This window comes from Periophthalmus magnuspinnatus, chromosome 11, assembly GCF_009829125.3.
Source record: "Periophthalmus magnuspinnatus isolate fPerMag1 chromosome 11, fPerMag1.2.pri, whole genome shotgun sequence".
NCBI lineage: Eukaryota > Metazoa > Chordata > Actinopteri > Gobiiformes > Gobiidae > Periophthalmus > Periophthalmus magnuspinnatus.
In genome coordinates, this window is record NC_047136.2 from 31,568,749 (window position 1) to 31,588,861 (window position 20,113).

The 20,113-nt window shown below is 37.2% G+C and overlaps 1 protein-coding gene across 1 annotated transcript in view; it reads left to right on the top strand.

Moving 5' to 3' along the window:
* vps50 (VPS50 EARP/GARPII complex subunit) overlaps positions 1–20,113 on the top strand; it is a 159,172-nt gene that overhangs the window by 30,638 nt on the left and 108,421 nt on the right. The window contains exons 8-10 of the mRNA XM_033991520.2: positions 3,728–3,763; positions 17,665–17,747; positions 19,560–19,602. Of these exons, the coding sequence (XP_033847411.1) occupies positions 3,728–3,763; positions 17,665–17,747; positions 19,560–19,602 (162 nt within the window). The remainder of the gene's footprint in view (positions 1–3,727; positions 3,764–17,664; positions 17,748–19,559; positions 19,603–20,113) is intronic.

Below are 20,113 nucleotides of genomic sequence, written 5' to 3' on the forward strand. Positions count from 1 at the left end.
ACTAAATTAATACAAAAAACAGCACACAACCTTATGTTAACCAGGACTTCACCAGGAGTAAGACAGAACTAAACGAATACAAAGCCAACACAAGGCCTGACCCAAACCAGGACTTAACAACGGTTAAACTAATACAAAGCAAACACACAGCCTGACACAAACCAGGACTTAACCAGGACTAAACTAATAGAAAACAACACAAAGCCTGGCTTAAAACAGTACTCAAGCAGGACTAATACGGGACTAAAATACTACATAACTGATTACTGACTGACTATATTACAGTTCAAAAGAGAAGAGAAGACAAGAGAGATTATTTTGTCTCAATATTGAGGAGAAAGAGCGGAGAGGCAAAAAACCTTCAGTTACAAGTCACCTCGCACCCCTTCTGAAGGCCCAGACCGTGTTTCTCCTCCTTTTATTAAAGTTAGGAAACCCTAGTTACAAACACATACACCGCTTACTTCTGAAGGGATGGGGGACATATACTCTGCAAGCAGTGTAAAAACATATGACGAAATTTACAGAGAAATATATTCTGTTTTTGCATTTCCAGAAGGTCACTCTTCCCCTTCGCACAAACATCCTCCCATGATGTTTCTGTTTTAGCCTGACCGAACCCAGGACTAAGATGGGACCAAACTAATACAAAACAAATACACAGCTTGACCTAGACCAGGATTTAACCAGGACTAAGACAGGACTAAAGTAATACAAAACCAATACACAGCCTGACCCAAACCAGGATTTAACCAGGACTAAGACCGGACTAAACTAATACAAAACCAATACACAGCCTGACCCAATCCAGGACATAACCAGGACTAAACTAATAGAAACCAACAAAAAGCCTGACAAAAACCAGGACTTAACCAATACTTGAGTAAGAGTAACCGACTACAAAGCCAAGAGAAAGCCTGATTCAATCCAGGTCTTTTCCAGGACTAAGACAGGACTAAACTAATACAAAGCCAACACAAAGCATGACCCAACCCAGGACTAAGAGAGTACTAAACTGAGCCAACACACAGCCTGACCCAAACAGGATTTAACCAGGACTAAGACAGGACTAAACTAATACAAAACCAATACACAGCCTGACCCAAACCAGGATATAATCAGGACTAAACTAATATAAAACCAATACAAAGCCTGACAAAAACCAGGACTTAACCAATACTTGTGTAAGAATAACTTAATGCAAAGCCAAGACAAAGCCTGACTCAATCCAGGACTTCACCAGGACTAAGACAGACTAAACTAATACAAAACCAGCACAGAGCCTAGCTTAAAACAGTACTCAACCAGGACTAAGATGGGACTAAAATAATACATAACCAAAACAAAGCCTGACCCAAACCAGGACTAAGACTTGACTAAACTAATACAAAACCAACACACAGCCTGATTTTAAACGGGACTTATCCAGGATCATTTGCACTGAGTTATTCTTCACTTCACTCCCTTAATTTTTGCATTTAGAGCAAACTAGTTTTTCACCCCGGTGACTTTATAAGCACTTTTCTGAACAGAAACCAAAGCTGAGTTTTGCCATTACGAAATGCACTGTTAGCATGCTAGTTGTTGTTAGCATTACCATGATGATCAGACAATAAAATGCTTTATAATTGGTTGCAGGTAGCACACAGCTGACTCATTTTTACCCCAAGAGCTACATATACTGTATATCTATACTGAGGCAAGATATATTGTGACATTTCCACAATTATATGGGCATCTGGTACAAACCCTTTAACCAGGACTAAGCAAGGACTAAACTAATACTTAAGTAATACTGAGATACTAAACCAGTACACACCTTGAAACCGATCTAATATAGCTAGTTAGGAGAAGGTACGCAGTGAAAGTAAATGTACATGGACCAGAAAATGCAATAGATTTTCTTGTGCAGTAGAAGAACAGTGTAGAGTAATTATTTGAGTTGGCAATTCTTTTGAATTGCTGTTTTAAAGATTAGCCCATTTCAATCTCAGTGTGTCATCTATAATCATTTATAAAAGGAAGTATAACAAAGCTGCACACGGTTAGTTTCTGTTCTTTTTATGCTTTATCTACTAAGTACCTGCACATTACACAGAATACTTAAATTCACATTTAAGCACAGTTCATATGGAGCATACATATACCATCAGAGTACGACTACCTTAAAATATATACACATGGTACAATGTGTGAATGCTTCTGCTGTTTTCAGGTAAATGCTTTAGTATATTCAGTGTGTAATACATGCCAAAATGCTGCACGTTTTGACCTCTGGCTGTCAAAAAAACAACAAAAAACACTAAACCAGATACTCACCAGATGGTCATTATTCATATTATAACTAGTATAACATCTTAGTAACATTTATAAAACTGCTACTTTTTTGCAAGGAGTTGTGGTACATGCTGAATGCTTTCACTTGACCCAGAAATGTAAAAAAAGTATAAACCTATAACTACGTATACACCGATCCAGCCTTTTCTGTTCCAATATTACTTTAATTATCTGCTGATACCAGATATTAACTGATGCTAAGACAGAGAATATGAATATATATATATATATATATATATATATATATATATATATATATATATATATATATATATATATATATAAGGTAAAAGAAAATATCCAAATGTATTTTTTCAAAGCTGTTATAGCAGTGACAAAACACAAGTTTTGAGATTATGAAATGTTTTGGGCCAGTAAATTATCTTATTACACCAATTTATATTTTATATTTTTATTTTCTTCATCAGTAAGACACACAGGATTCTTCAGCATTGTGTAGTCATTTTGGTAAAAATGAAAAAAAAATCACCTGCTTGCTAGCATGAAGCTGAAGCTATCCATCGGAGATGCCAACTCTTTATAGTGATGACGTCAGCTCCCATTGGGCACTGGAGTTTTCTAACACAGAAGTCAGCGTACTTGTTTTTTCTTTTTTTTTTAAAAAAAGTAATTTTAGATGAATATTGCAAAAATGTGGAAATTATAACATGGGTGTCATAGATTATAACTATATAGCAGACACAATAGGTTTTCTTTAATATAGTAATGAAAATAGGCCTATGTTTCTAAAAATCTCATAAACTGAACAGCCGGTAGTAACAATTCTGCTGATCAGTTCTGTACTTGTTGTGCATTGGTGGAGTATATGTAAAGTTGATTAGAGACAGTTGAGTGAAGCAAGGTCATGTCTCTCTTCCTCTCATAGTAATGCTGTAATAGGCATATTGGCTGAACCGATAACTTGGAACCGATATCCCAACCACCAAAAATTTTCAATATCCCTACCGATATCCGATAGCAGTATCATATTGGTGCATCCCTATCTATAACTTAGGTGTTCCTGAATAGTTTTAGTCTGGTCTTGATTCATATCAGAACTAGTATAACAACATTTATGAAGCTACTACTATTATTTTGTATAGTGTTGTGTTGTATAAAAAAAAGTGTTTTTAGGATCCTTGAGGTATCAAAATAGGTCTTGAGTATTGCGCTGTTTCCTTGGCATTGTAACTGAGAGAATTTTACTCTTTGTTACAACACAAATTTTACCACATGTTTCCTAAGTCTCCAACTACATTCTCTTACCGTGAGTGTTTGGATGGATCTGTTCATATGTCCAGGTTAAACTCATTTAGAAAGCCTTGTGCATATTTGCTTATTGTCCCCTTCTGTCAGACTATAATGTGTATGTCACCTTTTGTCTTTGCAGCAAAGAACAGACGTACGCCTAAGTGAGATGCTGGAGGTAAGGATACCCTTGTATACCCTATGATCAAGCTCACATTAGTGAGTGTGTGAGAGGGCCACGGGGTTAACAGTTCAGACCTAGTCCACGGGCAAGCCACTTTTCATATTGAATAATGTGTCACCGTGCTTGTTTCTGGGTGAACTCCCCACACCTGACTGCATGACAGTTGCGAAGTAGGAGAGACACATAGCTCAAATATATGTAAGAAAACTGTGTCCACTTCTATGCTTGGACTATGCCAGGACTAAACTAGGACTAAACTAGGACAAAACATTACTTAACAAGGACTAAACAAGAGGGGGTGAGGACGGGATTTTCTGGGACATTTATGTATGTTCTTGCTTTCTTTTAAATAATTTCATTGTTGATTTTCTAACTTTCTGTTGGTTAACTCAGTTCTTATATTCATCCCTAAGAGACAACTGCTGTTGTGATTTTGGGCTTTACAAAAATAAATTTAATTGAATAGGCCGGCCAGGACTATGCCAGGACTGAACCAGGAGTAAACTGAGACTAAAACATTAATTAACAAGGACTAAGCAAGGACTGAACAAATACTAAAGCGGAACTAAACTGAGCCATACCTAAACCAGGACTAAACCAGACGTAAGCCATGAACAACCAGGATGAAGCCTGACCAAAACCAGGAATAAGCCATGTATAAACCAGGATGAAGCCTGACCAAAACCAGGAGTCAGCAGTACAAAGGCAGGATTGCTGCTGTACATGTAAGCAGGGCTGACTGCTGTCCGTTCTGCTGTCCGGGAAATTTGTCCACTCCCGACAATTCTACTTTATTTCTGTTACATCCACTTAGTCCCATAATGCCTCTGGATGTCACCTGTCTGTGCTACACTCTGCCCCAGGTACTTTTTCCTCTGATTTCCCTGGGGCTATGTACAGTGACCTGCTCTGAAGGTCATCCTGCCCCACACTCGGTCTAGACTAATGCATATGTACCATCCTCCTGTTCTTCACTGCTGGGTCAGTAAAAGTATCACTATTCAACTTTATAAGAAACTAGGGTTGTCATGAATATCGATAGTCAGATACTAATCAATAAATTAAACAGTTTTTGTAATTTTATTTCCTTAATCTGTGATACGGAAAGGAGTTGGCAGTGTAGCTTAGTCATTTTGGTACAAATGGAAAAAAACAAAAACAAAACAGCGGTTTACTAGTGTGATCTGCAGCTATCCTCCATAGCTGCCGGCTCTTTGTTGTGGTGACTTTCACGGCGATGTCTGCTCCCACTGGGCAATGCAGTTGTCTAGCACGGAAGTCAGTGGACTTGTTTCTTTTATTACCATATTTTCCGAACTATACGTTGCTCCTGAGTATAAGTCACACCAGCAAAAAAAATGCTAAATAATTTAATATATATATATATATATATATATATATATATATATATACAGTGAGACCCTGTGATTTTGCAAATTCCCCCACTTAAAAATCATGGAGGGGTCTGAAATTTTCATCTTAGGTGCATGTCCACTGTGAGAGACATAATTTAAAAAAAATCTGGAAATCAATTGTATGATTTTTTAAATAATTTATTTGTATGTTACTGCTGCAAATAAGTATTTGAACACCTGTCTATCAGCTTGAATTCTGACCCTAAAAGACCTGTTAGTCCAACTTTAAAAATCCATCTCCAGTCCACTTATTATCCTAAATTAGAAGCACCTGTTTGAGGTCGTTAGCTGCATAAAGACACCTGTCCACTCCATACAATCAGTAAGACCAAGAGCAAAGAACTGTCAAAATGCACAAGAGACATTGTAGACCTCCACAAGGCTGGAAAGGGCTACGGGGCAATTGCCAAGCAGCTTGGTGAAAAAAGATCCACTGTTGGAGCAATTATTAGAAAATGGAAGAAGCTAAACATGACTGTCAATCTCCCTCGGACTGGGGCTCCATGCAAGATCTCACCTCGTGGAGTCTCAATCATCCTAAGAAAGGTGAGGAATCAACCCAGATCTACATGAGAGGAGCTGGTCAATGACCTGAAAAGAGCTGGGACCACGTTTCCAAGGTTACTGTTAGTAATACACTAAGACGTCATGGTTTAAAATCATGCATGGCACGGAAGGTTCCCCTGCTTAAACCAGCACATGTCCAGGCCCGTCTTAAGTTTGACAGTGACCATTTGGATGATCCAGAGTAGTCATGGGAGAAAGTCATGTGGTCAGATGAGACCAAAATAGAACTTTCTGGTCTTAATTCCACTCGCCGTGTTTGGAGGAAGAAGAATGATGAGAACCATCCAAAGAACACCATCCCTACTGTGAAGCATGGGGGTGGAAACATCATGCTTTGGGGGTGTTTTTCTGCACATGGGACAGGACGACTGCACTGTATTAAGGAGAGGATGACCGGGCCATGTCTTGCGAGATTCTGGGGAACAACCTCCTTCCCTCAGTTAGAGTATTGAAGATGGGTCGTGGCTCGGTCTTCCAACATGACAATGACCCGAAGCACACAGCCAGAATAACCAAGGAGTGGCTCCGTTAGAAGCATATCAAGGTTCTGGAGTGGCCTAGCCAGTCTCCAGACCTAAAACCAACAGAAAATCTTTGGAGGGAGCTCAAACTCCGTGTTTCTCAGCGACAGCCCAGAAACCTAACTGATATAGAGAAGATCTTTGTGGAGGAGTGGGCCAAAATCCCTCCTGCAGTGTGTGCAAACCTGGTGAAAAACTACAGGAAACGTTTGACCTCTGTAATTGCAAACAAAGGCTACTGTACCAAATATTAACATTGATTTTCTCAGGTGTTCAAATACTTATTTGCAGCAGTATCATACAAATAAATTATTTTTAAAAATGCAATGTGATTTCCAGATTTTTTAGATTTTAGATTTCCAGACTTTTTTAGATTATGTCTCTCACAGTGGACATGCACCTAAGATGAAAATTTCAGACCCCTCCATGATTTCTAAGTGAGAGAACTTGCAAAATCATAAGGTGTTCAAATACTTATTTGTCTCACTGTAAGTCACACAGGACTATAAGTCGCATTTTATGGGGAAAAATCCGAGACATAGACATTTTATCAATAAAGGCAAGTTATAATAAAATATAAATACATAAAATAGAGAACAAAAGGCTGAATAGCAGTATAGCAGGCTAACATAACACATAAACTACAAACTGAGTACTTTTACGTAAGATATTAACTTTTAGCCAGATACGCTACGCTAATGTAACATATGCCAGCTTGTCCACAAACATGAGAGACACGAGAGTTCTTTTCACTGATGTTTAGTGTGGTCTTACTTCTTCATCACAGTTCACACCATTGAACTAGCAAACACATAGAATTGTCATACTGGTAAACAAGCCTAGAGAGTTTAATTTAATTTCACATATAAGTCACATCTGCGTATAAGTCGCCCCCCCAGCCAAACTATGTAAAAAAGTGTGAATTATCGCCCGGAAAATACGGTTCATTCAAGTCATTTTAGATTAATATTGTGATTTAAATTGTGTAAATTATAACATCAGAATCAGAATCAGAAGACTTTTATTGCCATGGTCTGTGAACACAGTTCACAAACTAGGAACTTGATTCGGTGAAAAAGTACAACATAAACACACTGAATAAATACAAATACATACAATACAAATAAGGGCGCACCAAATCACCAGGGCGACCGTACGTGGCGCCATCTTGGATTTTATCATTTATCATTTGACATAATGATCAGTCAAAATCAGTGCAAAATCTCTGTATACAGCAAAGTCTACCATACAGTTGTTCCCTCTTGCTCATTTTTCATATTTGTTGCAGAGGTACATACCCATCATATAGAGCAGTGATCCCCAACCACCGGGCCGGGGACCGGTACCGGGCCGTTACACATTTGCTACCGGGCTGCACTAAAACAGTAAATAATTTATCAGCGACCGCATCTTCTCCGACGATACTTTCACCCATCCCTCATGACGTGCTAATAAGCTTGTCTGTAGATATATAATGAAAATCTTGTTGGGGACCACTGATACAGAGTATAGACTGGATGCACCCCTCTGGTTTTCATTAGATGATTTTCCACTGACAGTTTTGAGCACAGACCTTCAGTAATTCAGTATTAGTGATGATACCTAATATATTAACCTAATTATTATGATAATATATTGTCAAAAGTCACACAATATTATTGTGGGCTATCACAATATATCCAATTTGCTTAAATTGATGCAAATTTAAAAAAAAACTACAAAAAAACAACAAAACGAAGGGAACAACACAGACCATGATCTACAGACTACATTAACAGTTCTTAGGCACTTTTCACTTTAAAAAAAAAAAAATTTTTAATAGGTACAGTAAAAAACATAATAAATAATAATAATAATAATGGTAATGATGATAATAATGATAATAATTATGAAATCAATAAAAGTAATTACATAAAGAAGGTAGCAGACATAATAATAAAATAAATAAATAAAAACAAATAAAATAAAAACATAAAAGAGGGAGGGTGCGGGGTTCAGGTAACACTCTTAACTTGACATGGGATGTTTCTGCAGCACAAACACGTGAATAGGCAAATGTAAAGTGTCCACTTTCCCTCTAAGTTCAAATAAAATTTTTGTCTAGTTGGACGTGTTTCATTATGTCATACAATAGCTCAGGGGTGTCAAACTCATTTTCACAGATGGCCACATCAACAAAATTGTTGCTCTCAAAGGGCCAGATGTAACTAAGTAAATGTAACTAAATGTAAGCAAATCTAATGTAAAATAAATGCAACTACTTTTTAATCTTGTTAATTACCTGTTTCTATATTTATTACTTAGGTTGCAAATATAGCATGTGGATTTGGATAGATATGGAAAAATGGCTGTGTAACTGTGTATCTCTTGCTAAACTGATATTTTATGTCATTTAATTTACTTTGTTGCGGGCCCCATAAAATGACGTTCCGGGCCACATTTGGCCCACAGGCCTTGAGTTTGACACACGTGCAATAGATTAATTAAATAATTTATGTAAATGTGTTTCTTTTGTTTCCAATTCAATAAGATGAGTCTTTTAGCCAATAATGTTACAAATTTGACAAATGATTTTTGTTCATTCCGAAAAGGGACACAGCAAACAGTGCGAGCACAGGATCAGGATCAAACCGCAATTGACGAACATTTGACTGCATATGAAATATTTTTGTCCAATAGGGGGATATTTTTGGACAACTCCAAAAGGTATGCGCAAGTGAGGCTTGATCCTGCCCACAGCGGTCACAGCTGTATCCACTCCAGGTGAAATTTTGGAGAGTCGCACCTTTGACAGATGTAGTCTATGTAAAATTTTAAATTGCAGTAGACCATGACAGGCACAAAAAAAAAAAAAAAGAAAAAAAAAATGTTAATGAGATGGGGAGAGAGTGTTGTTTCAATGTGTTCTTAATTAAAAAAGGGTACTTTTAGAAAAAAAAAAAAAAAAAACATCCCGATACTATCCCAAAGTCCTTCAGTACTGACATCATGATTGGTAGGGAGTGCTTAACAAACAACAACTCATCGGCATACCAAGATACCGTATGTTCCATTGAATATATTTTATTTTGGTTGTTTACATTTGTCTTTTTTTGAAAAAGACAAAACAAAACATTTCCTTCATTAATTACAACCAAAAAAGGATTGGACTGAAGCCTCATGCTTATGTAAACCCATCCTGACCAACACTTAACTCCACAATACAGTACCATAACATAACACAATTTATTTACTTATATCATTATCTTAAACACAGACATCTTGGCTCTCATAACCTACTGCAATGTGTATGTGATAGGTTCACCTTTAACCTAAGTTACAGTTCAAAAGAGAAGAGAAGACAAGAGAGATTATTTTGTCTCAATATTGAGGAGAAAGGACGGGGAGGCAAAACCTTCAGATTACAACCTCAGATTACAACCTCCTGAAGTCTCCACCACCTTTCACCTCCTTTTATTAGAATTAGGAACCCTGGTTACAAATGCACTGCCCACTCTCGAGGGGAGGGGGAAATATATTTAGCAAGCAGTGCGTAAAACAAATTACGAAATTCAAATAAAAATACATTCTGTTCCTGCATTTCTCGAGGTCATTCCCTTTTGCGCAAACACCCTCCCAAGATGTTTCACGGACAAGGTTTTGCAAGTTCGCAGTCACCTCGACCTCTCCCGTGTGGTCCTGTAAATTTCACAAGACATTTTCTGCAAGACTCAAGAACAGATATTAGTGCAGATTACATAGTTAATATAATGAATATAATGAATATAATAAGAGTGAACATTACATTACCTTTAAGATGCACAGTGAGATTAATAAACATAACTTGAATATATATCTTGAATCCATCAATATGTATGAGTGAATTCATACTTGATTATAATTTAGACAGAGTTTTAATTAACTTCAATTCATCAGTGAGATCATTCCAAAGTCTTATTCCTAAAACTTAACTATGTTTGTAAATTTTAATATATTCGATTTTATAAATAGTTCAATAGTCGGATCACGGAATCCTGCTTTATTATTTTTTCTTATTGCCCTTTTCTGTAGTTTAATTATAACATCTACATATGTTCAACAGGCATTTCCCCAAATTTCCGAACAATAAGATAAATAGGGAAGCACAAGTGATGAATATAATATATGCAGGCATTTCTTATTCAATACATATTTGATTTTATAAAGTATACCAACAGTTTTTGATGTTTTACTCCCGATGTACTGTATATGTGGTTTCCTACATATCTGACGATCTATGATCACTCCCAAGAACCTTGTCTCATAAACCCGTTCTATTTCGATTCCATTACTAAATAATTTTACATTAGAATTTACCTTAACAGATCCAAAAATCATGAATTTTGTCTTCTTCTCGTTCAATGATAACTTATTTAAATCAAACCATTTTTTAAATTGTATCAACTCAGTTTCAACTTGTGAAATTAACTAAATCAACATTCAAACCTGAACAATATAAATTTGTATCATTTGCAAAAATAACCAGCTTCAATATTCTATTAAAGAATGAATAATTTTGGCCCCAGAACAGAACCTTGGGGAATTCCGCATGATGTAGCTTCATGAAGTGATACTGTACCATTCATTTCTATATATTGAAGCCTATTGTTTAAGTAGCTTTTTAACCAACTATTAACCGCCCCTCTGATCCCATAACAATCACACCTCTGTAAAAGTAAATTATGGTCAATGGTGTCAAATGCTTTACGTAGATCGATAAAATATACCAATTGTATTTTGTTTATTATCAACTGCTGATGTTACATTTTCTATAAAATCCATCACTGCTACAGATGTGGATCTATTACTACGGAATCCATACTGTTGATCACATGTGTTTGATTTTTCTAAAACTATCCAGTTGTTGAACAAACAACTTTTCCAGTATTTTTTAAATTTGATCTAATAATAAAATGGGCCTCAGGAAATGTCACTGTTACAAAAGAACTGTTGCAGATATAAGTTAATTGCTTAACTATACATTTCATGACATCCTTGATCACTGACTTATCAATATTATTACAATCTGTTTCCCATCTGCAACATGAGTTTGCTGTATTTGATTTGCTAAGTTTGTGCCAACATTAACAAAAAAGGTATTAAATTCATTAGAAATTTCTTGTACATTGTCAGTTATTTTTCCATCATTGTTCATTGTTTGTGTTAATGAGTGTTTGGAATTAGGCTGATCAGTTATAGTCCAAGTTGCCTTGATATTCGTTTTAAACTTTCCCAATAGGTCTGCAATTGTAGTTAGTCTATTTCTATCCTGTTTGTACTTTTCTTAATTTTCCTTAATTGGGATTTTTATGAATTTCTTATACAGCAGATTTTTCTTTCTACATGATTTTTCCAGACCTCTTGTCATCCATGGATTATGTCTACGTTTATATTTAACTTTGACTTTCCTCGCTGGACAATAGTCATACAATGACAAATGTGTCAAGAAATGCATTATAGGAATCATTTGTATCTTCAACATAGACCTCTTTCCAGTCGTGATTACCAAGCTCCGCTTTAAATGCCTCAATAGTCTCTGGCTGTCTAGCTCTCTGTAACTTATGTGTCTACTTTATTTTTCTTTAACTTAATGTCAAACACCGCACAAACCGGCAAATGGTCACTTATATCGGTCAGAAATAACCCACCTTTAACTTTTCTATCCGTTAAGTTGAAAAAAAATTTTATTGATCAAAGTCACGCTATACTTAGTTATTCTTCTAGGTCTTGATATTAAAGGGTACATACCCAAACCAAACGTATTGTTAACAAAATCACTTGTCTTATTGTGATGATGATTTCAATAAGTCAATATTAAAGTCCCCACATGCCAAAAGACCCTTACTACTTTGTTTAGAATATAACTTGGTAAGTTCCCCATTAAATTCATCAATACATGATCCTGGGGTCCTATACATACAGCTAATCAATATACTTTTATGTATTAATTCATTATTGCAACAGTAATGCACTCCATCAACTCATCAACAGAAAAAAAGTCATTTCTTCCATAATCTTACATTTTATACCCCTTTTTACAAATAAAGCGACTTTCCCCTATTTCCCCTGTTTTTCCTATTTTCTAATCTTCTAATTCATTATCCAGTTCTTTATTGTCACAAAGTCAAGTCTCTGAAATAGCTACAATACTAAATTTGAATTTAAGATTGTTTAAATAATCTTTTATTTTGTCCATGTTTTTATAGAGACTATCATCTTCAGAATTATATCCACGGTCCAAATTTAAATTCTCAGACTAATAGCCATCAGGATCAATGTCAGTTTCTACACCATAAGACTTGTAATCCTGATGTTCAAATTTATTAAAGTGTATAATGTTCTCGATTTTGCTTGATTTATTTCTTTTCCAAGTCAGTCTTTTATTCTTACTTAAATTTGTCCAAGTCTTCAATTTCTCATATTGCCATTATTTTGCCTTGCTCTGGTGTTCCATTTAGTTTGATCATAACTTTATAGTTCCTTGTCCATGTATCTTGGATCTTCTTTTGTTTCTTTAAGATTCTTGCCTGTCATGCAATCTCTGCATTTTTTTTTTTTTTTTTTTTGTGAGGTTCATTTACATATACACCTGAGCCCTTGAGTTTTTTAGTTAACTTTAGCACTTCAACTTCTTGTTTGTAGTTTGCAAATCTCAAAATGATCTTTGGGCTATTCCCTTGTTTCAGAGGGATAGTGTGACAAGCAGAGATGTCTTTGCTGTGAAGGAAATCAATGACTTGTTCAACTGTGTGTAGTTCACCTGGTGGAGCGTCTTCACCCTCCTTGTCACCTGCTGTAATTCTGGCATAGGTGCGATGTCTTGTCACCAGTCCAGATATCACCAAGTCATCCATCCTTGTATATATTCCAAGTCATCCACTCTTTTTTGTAATTTGTGAATCTTCTTGTCTTTTTCCTTGATTATATCCCTCAGTTGTCACACTTCATCAATTAACTTAAACATATCTTTTTGTTTAACCATGTTACTCAAACTCGATTTTTTCACTTCTTCCATGTCCTCTGCCATGTTCTTTGCCATCGCTCAGTATGATTTTGGTAAGTTATGTTTCTGAGTTGTATTGTTCAGTAATCAGGCTGCCAATACATATCATTCAAGTGACTCCCAGATATATACCTTGTCAAAGAAATTTTCCCAATATGGGATAACAAAGTGTTCAAAGACTCACAAATGCTTTGTTTAAAGCTTGGATGGCACTTCCTCTGGGTGATATTTAATAGATTGTCAGAGCTGAACAACCCGGCCTGTCGCAGCAGCAGCAGCCGTCTTGATCCCGATCATTTCCCCTCTAATGATACCCGAATATCCCACATCCGTTTTTACTGCTATGGTCAAGGGCTCAATTACTAGGGTAAACAATAACAGGGACAATGGGCAACCTTGTCTTGTTGGTTGGCCTAAAGAGAATTAAGATGAATGAACATTATTAGTTTGTAACAATGCTCTCGAGTGTAGATACAACATTCTGACCAGAGATACAAAAGTGGGGCCAAATCCAAACCTCGACAGGGCCAAGAATAGGTAGTCTCACTCCACCCTGTCGAAGGCCTTCTCCATCCAAAGAGCAGCAACTTTTGATAATTTTTATTTTCTTGAGTGTAAATGATATTTAGTAATCTCCTAATGTTGAAAAACAGGTGCCTGTCTTTTATGAAGCCTGTCTGATCTTAAAATATAACAATAGCAAGTATATTCTCTAGACATGTGGCCAAGATCTTTGATAGGATTTCATAATCAACGTTTAACAAATGTATTGCTCTGTGTGAACCTGGCTCTAAAGGGTTTGTACCAGATTTGTGTATGAGTGAAATACTAGCTTCACAGAATGATGGAGGCAGCAAACCTCTAACCAGGTGTCATTAAACACCTCCAACAGCACTGGGGAGATCTGATCTTTAAACATTTTATAGAACTCTACAGTATATCCATCCGGACCAGGGCCTTTGAGTTTTGCATTTTAAATATTACTTCTTTTATTTCATCTAATGTTATGGATTTTTCTAATATGGCTCTGTGGTCAGCACTAACTTGAGGATTACTGAAGTCTTTAAAGAAGTTGTCAATTAATTTAGAATCCTCCTTTGATTCAGATGTATACAGTTCACCATAATGTCTGTGTAGACCCTCAGTCGTCCAGGTCTGATCCATAGCAAACAAAGAAGTTAAATCTGTCAACTGGACAAGTCTTGTAGGAGTGAAGACGTTTCACTGCTCATCCAAGCCGCTTCTTCAGTTCTGGTCAGAATGCTGGTGGCCACTGCCTTTTAAATCTATCTGAGGGGAGGGGCTAACCACACTGAAACTGCAAACAGCTATTGTCTCCAGTTTCAGCTGAGACTAACCTATTCAGCCCTTAACGACCCTGCTATTGTTCTCATTGTTCTGGGTCTGAGGATGGAGTTGTAGATGGGGGAGAGATTGTGTCTCAGGCCCCCATTTCTGTTTAAGGAAGGATTCTCTTTCCTAACAAAAATAACTTCTTTAACTCCTCTCTCAAACCATTTCTTTTCTCTGGCTAAGATCTGAACTTCACTATCTTCAAAGGAGTGGTTAGTGTCTTTCAGATGGAGATGTACAGCGGACTGGGGTCCAGAGGAACTCTCCCGCCGCTGTTGGTACATCCTCTTATGGAGTAGCTGTTTAGTTTCTCCAATGTAACGCTCACTGCACTCTTCACTACACTGAATGGAGTAGACTACATGATTTTGTTTATGGCTCATGGTTTTGTCCTTAGGGCGAACCAATTTTTGCCTTAAAGTGTTTGTGGGTTTGAAAAAGTCAGGAATCTCATACTGTCTGAAAATTCTTTGAAGTTTTTCAGACACACCCACAGTGTAACGAATGGTAACACCTCTCCTTCTAGGTTCAGATTCTCTGCTGTCCTGTTTTTTAGCTCTTAGATCTATTGAAGGCCCATTTTGGATATCGACAAGCAGAGAGGGCTTTCTCCACATGTTGCTCCTCCTTTACTTTTCCCTCTGTGTTTGCGGGCACCACTTGAACTCTGTGTTGTAGTGTCCGGATCACCCCAAGTTTGTGCTGCAGTGGATGGTGTGAATCAAACAGCAGGTATTGGTCAGTGTGAGTGGGCTTCCTGAAGACTTCTACCTGGAGTCGCCGGTCCTCTCCTATTGTTATTGCACAATCTAAAAAGGCCAGTTTGTTCTCCTTGGCTTCTTCCCGTGTGACCTTGATGTTTGGATCCACAGCATTTATATGTGCAGTAAAATATTCCAGATACTGAATTTTGATTTTGGTCCAGTTGGTCCACATATCGAAACCAGTGTGTTGGTGGCATACCTGGAAATGAGCCCAAAGCCTCCTGTTCAATTTGTTCCATGTATAAGTTAGCCATAATAGGAGAGACAGGTGAGTCTTCACTCCTACAAGATTTGTCCAGTTGACAGATTTAACTTCTTTGTTTACTAAAGTTCACCATAATATTGTTTAAGCATATCATAAATCTCTTTTGGAGCTGTTGTTATTCATCCCGAACCAGTACTGACTTCAATAGTTGATCTCGACACCTCTTGCTCTTTAATTAGGAATGCTAGGAGTCTACCTACTTTCTCTCTATATGTTCATAGTATGTATGTCTCAGCTGTGTTAATAGCATGGTTGTTTCAAAACTATACAATAAATTAAGTTCAGTCTTGAGACATTCCTTTTTATTATACAGGTCAGATGAGGGAGAGGTCTCATATAGTTGGTCTATTTCTTTGATTTTGCAAATAATATTGGATTCTTTCTCTCTTTTCTTTTTATTATTGGAACTGCTCCATGCAGTCAGCTGACCATGTTAATATGCTTTTTGAGTCTCCCATAAAGTACGTCTGGTGTGTCATTAGTGGCTTGAAATAAGTTAAGGTGTTTCTCAATTTTTCAGCTGCTAGTGCAATGTTTCTGATAAACTTCTCTGCCTCCTGTGGTTCAGTAAAAATGTGCGTATATTCCTTCATGGCTACTGTCAACCTTGCTGGATAGTATAAGCTGTATGAGACTCCAACTGCACGTAGCTTGGCCTTTACCCCTTTGGATGATGCTCAGAGTCTACTCACTTCTGGGGAGATGTCTGGCAAAATATGCAGAGGAGCTGATGTATAAAAGTCCGCCTTTCTCTCTGGAGAGTTGTAATATTTTTTCTTCATCAACATAGTAGTGCATGCGGGTGAGTTGCCCACGACGACAGTCACCCCGCCAGTCCTATGAGTGGTCAATGAGTGGAGGGGAATCGAAGTTATCTGTCCTCAGATCCTGCTGCAAGAGATGCGCCACAAAGCGGCTGGCATTACCTCCCTCAGTGCCGTCCGTGACTCCCACAATCCGCAGATTTTGTCTGTGGCTCTGGTTCTCAAGATCCAGGCATTTCTCCCAAACTTTTTTGTATTCTTTCAGAAGAGTTTCGTATGATTTCTCCATTGCAGTCATCGTGTCACTGTTGTCATTGAGTGATTTTATTATTTTTTTTCCATCTCACGCTGAGTTTTTAGGGTCTCTGTGTGTGTGTTTTCAGTGTCTTTATTTGCTGAGACAGTTTGGCCTTAAGCACAGCTGTGTCGGCTTTGGATTCATGGTGGAGTTGGGCTTTTTCTCCCTGAAGTTCTGTTTTCATATTCTCCACTTGTGCTTTCATGTCAGCCAATATACTCTCCCAGAGAGTTTTCAGTTCGTTTTGCAATGATCTTACCTTGAGAGAGGAATCCTCCACCCTTTCCTCTGCCACCTGTCCAGTGTCCACCATGTTGCTAACCTCTGGCGAAATGTTAGCTGGGGGAGCCGAACTTGTCTGAATAGTCTTCTGCATATATTTGCGAGTTTATTTTTTGGTAATCATGTCACAGTTAACAGCTAACGTGTTGTAATGTTAATAAACCTTCGTCTGTCCAAAAGGGGTTCCACATCAGTGAAAGTAAAGTGGCGATACCACAGGTTCTGCTCAGTCCATTGGGTGGAAGCGGGAGTCTCAGTTCTTAAGCACTTTTAAATGTGAATTCTTTGGAATATGACAACCAGAGCCTTGTCATGGCATTTTAAAAGGACAAACATATAAAACATATTGACAATTTTGTTAGCCTCAAATCAATTCAATTCAATTCATTTTATTTTTGTAACGCCCAAAATCACAACAACAGTTGTCTCGAAGGGCGTTCATGTTTTGGCCTCCACAAAATATTGCAATAAATATACTGTGAGATGCATATTGTGAAAATATTATATTGGTTACATCCCTTTTCAGTACAGCAAAACGCACTTGTACCACAGTGGGACAAAATATTTGCTTCAAAGGTATCTTGTGTGTGTGTCTGTGTGTGTGCGCGCGCGTTTATGTGCGTTTGTGTGCTCGTACGTGTACAGGAGGAGGACTACCCAGGAGCCATTCAGCTGTGTCTGGAGTGTCAGAAGGCCGCCAGCACCTTCAAGCACTACAGCTGCATCAGGTAAAACGTTTGTATGCTTTATAAGAGTCCTTGTTGCATTTAAAGGGCCCATATTACACTGTTTTCTGATCTATGTTGTTTCTACATCAAAAACACAAAGTTGTGTTTTGTTTTATTTAACACACAAACCCTGCATATTTAGGCTGTGGTGTTCTCTCAAATATCACCTTGTGATATCACTTGGTAATACAGGGAGTGCCCCACCATGTTTTTAACCTCCATACACCTACACTAGAATTATTTGGATAATTTCAGCCCTGGAATTGCCAATCTATACTAAACTAAAGGTAAAAGGAGCTGTTAACTTGAACATTACCACTAAATGATATCACAAGGTGGAACAGAGCATTTTGAGCTTTGGAGATGTAGACAGATTAATAATAAGGTGTTAGTCAAACCTTATTATTAATCAGAGCCCACAGCTGGTTGGAGTCCCTTACTGGATCTGGCACCAATGTTTTCACAGTTTTATCTCCCTTCTTTCCTCCTGCTCTCTTCAGGGCCTGATTAATTAGTGCTTCCTTTCATTAGTTATTCATGTATTCTGTGTGATGTCCTCTAAAGTCACATCTCTGATACAGATACACTCCTACTTACCATGTCATTCAAATGGAATCAGGATCACTTTTACTGCCATATGTCGGGATTCACTCTTAAAGGAGACATGGTCTGCAAAATTGACTTTTTAGAGCTTTTAGCCATGTCATAGTGGTTTATATATTTTCTAGATGAATATTGTGATTTAAAATGTCCAATATATTATATATAAGATAATGATGGGTTTCATAGTCATAATTGTATAATAGACACAAGCACGATATGTCCTCTTTAAATATTTGTGAGTGTTTAATATGTTAAAAATTCTAACTTCTTTCTTGATAAATTTTTGTAGCAGTTAAGGAGGGCAAGATTCAGGGCAAAATGTAATTATGAAATACTTGGGTATACTTAACCATTATTCAGTACTTGTGAATAATTGTTTAGTTGTGGTGTTTTTGCTCACAATAACTACATTTTGATGTGGCATTCCTTTTGGGACCTGAAAAACATTGTTAACCCTATTATGGAGGATGCTATCATCGCCGATAGTGCGGTTGTGGACTTTCCATTACAGTAACTCTGCAATCAATTGTGCTATCAAGTAAAAACGGCATCTCAAAGCAGAATCATCTTTAAATATTTTACTGTCATTATGGTAATCTGCTCACATTGTCCCTAGAAAATGACCAATCCCAGTCAGTTATTCGATGTGTCAAAGGAAAAATACAGATGGATATATAAAATAGAGGTAGTTGTGTGAAAAATGCAGTACATTCTGATACTTCCTTTAACATGATTTTTATGGCTAAAAATGATAAGAGAGAGAACTATACTGGTCTATAATGTGCTCAGTCCTTGAAGGGTTAATCAGATACAGGACATATTTCTGTTAGCATCTGGGACCTTTAAACTCACCATAGAATAGCACAATTCTGGATATTAACAATAATAATATTAACTGCTCCCCTTCTCCATTATAGTGGGGTATTTTAATTCTGTGGGATATTAACTGCTAACAACATATTTAGATCACCATGTTGCCTATTATTTTATTTTATTTTTTTTATTATATATTCAGCAAAAAACATTTTAACATGTTTTATAAGTTTCACATTTGCTTTGGACGCTCTGAGTCTCTCCTCCCTTCACTCCCTGCATTAAGTCACTCACTTGTGTACAGTTTCATGTTTGTGTACCCCTGCAATACAATTTTTGTCTCATCTTGAATCTCGTCCCTCTGTCTCTTGTAATGTGTTTGTGTTGTGTTTACAGTGAGCTGAACTCCAAACTGCAGGACACACTAGAGCAGATAGAAGTAAGTAACTGTGTCATGGATCATATTACCACACTAACATCCATACTGTTTTTAACAATATTCATTCTCTCTCCACCCATCACCATTCCCTCACTCACACACTACACTCATACACCTGCGTGGTGGGTAAAGTCTCTTGCCCAATAACACAGCAGTAGCCATGAATCCGTGCAGAGTCTTGGTTGGATCAAATCCAAGGGGCACATTTGTTGTCTTATGGGCTTAAAGTGCATATGACAGGTTAGACTACTCATTATATGGTTTTTAAAATTTTGGTGAAGTTTATCATTTTACTTCCTGGTTTGACACAGGCAGCAGATATGACATTTACGTAGCAATTACATGGCAACCACAATCACTTTTCAGAGTGTTTAACCATGTTATAGTTGCTTCCTCTCAACATTTATTCCCCCAAAGTTTTTGAAGTGATTCGTGCACATTTGAGCAATCTTTATATATATTGCCAATCAGCCCCCTTTATCTCCGCCACGACAGACACCCACTGCTCTCT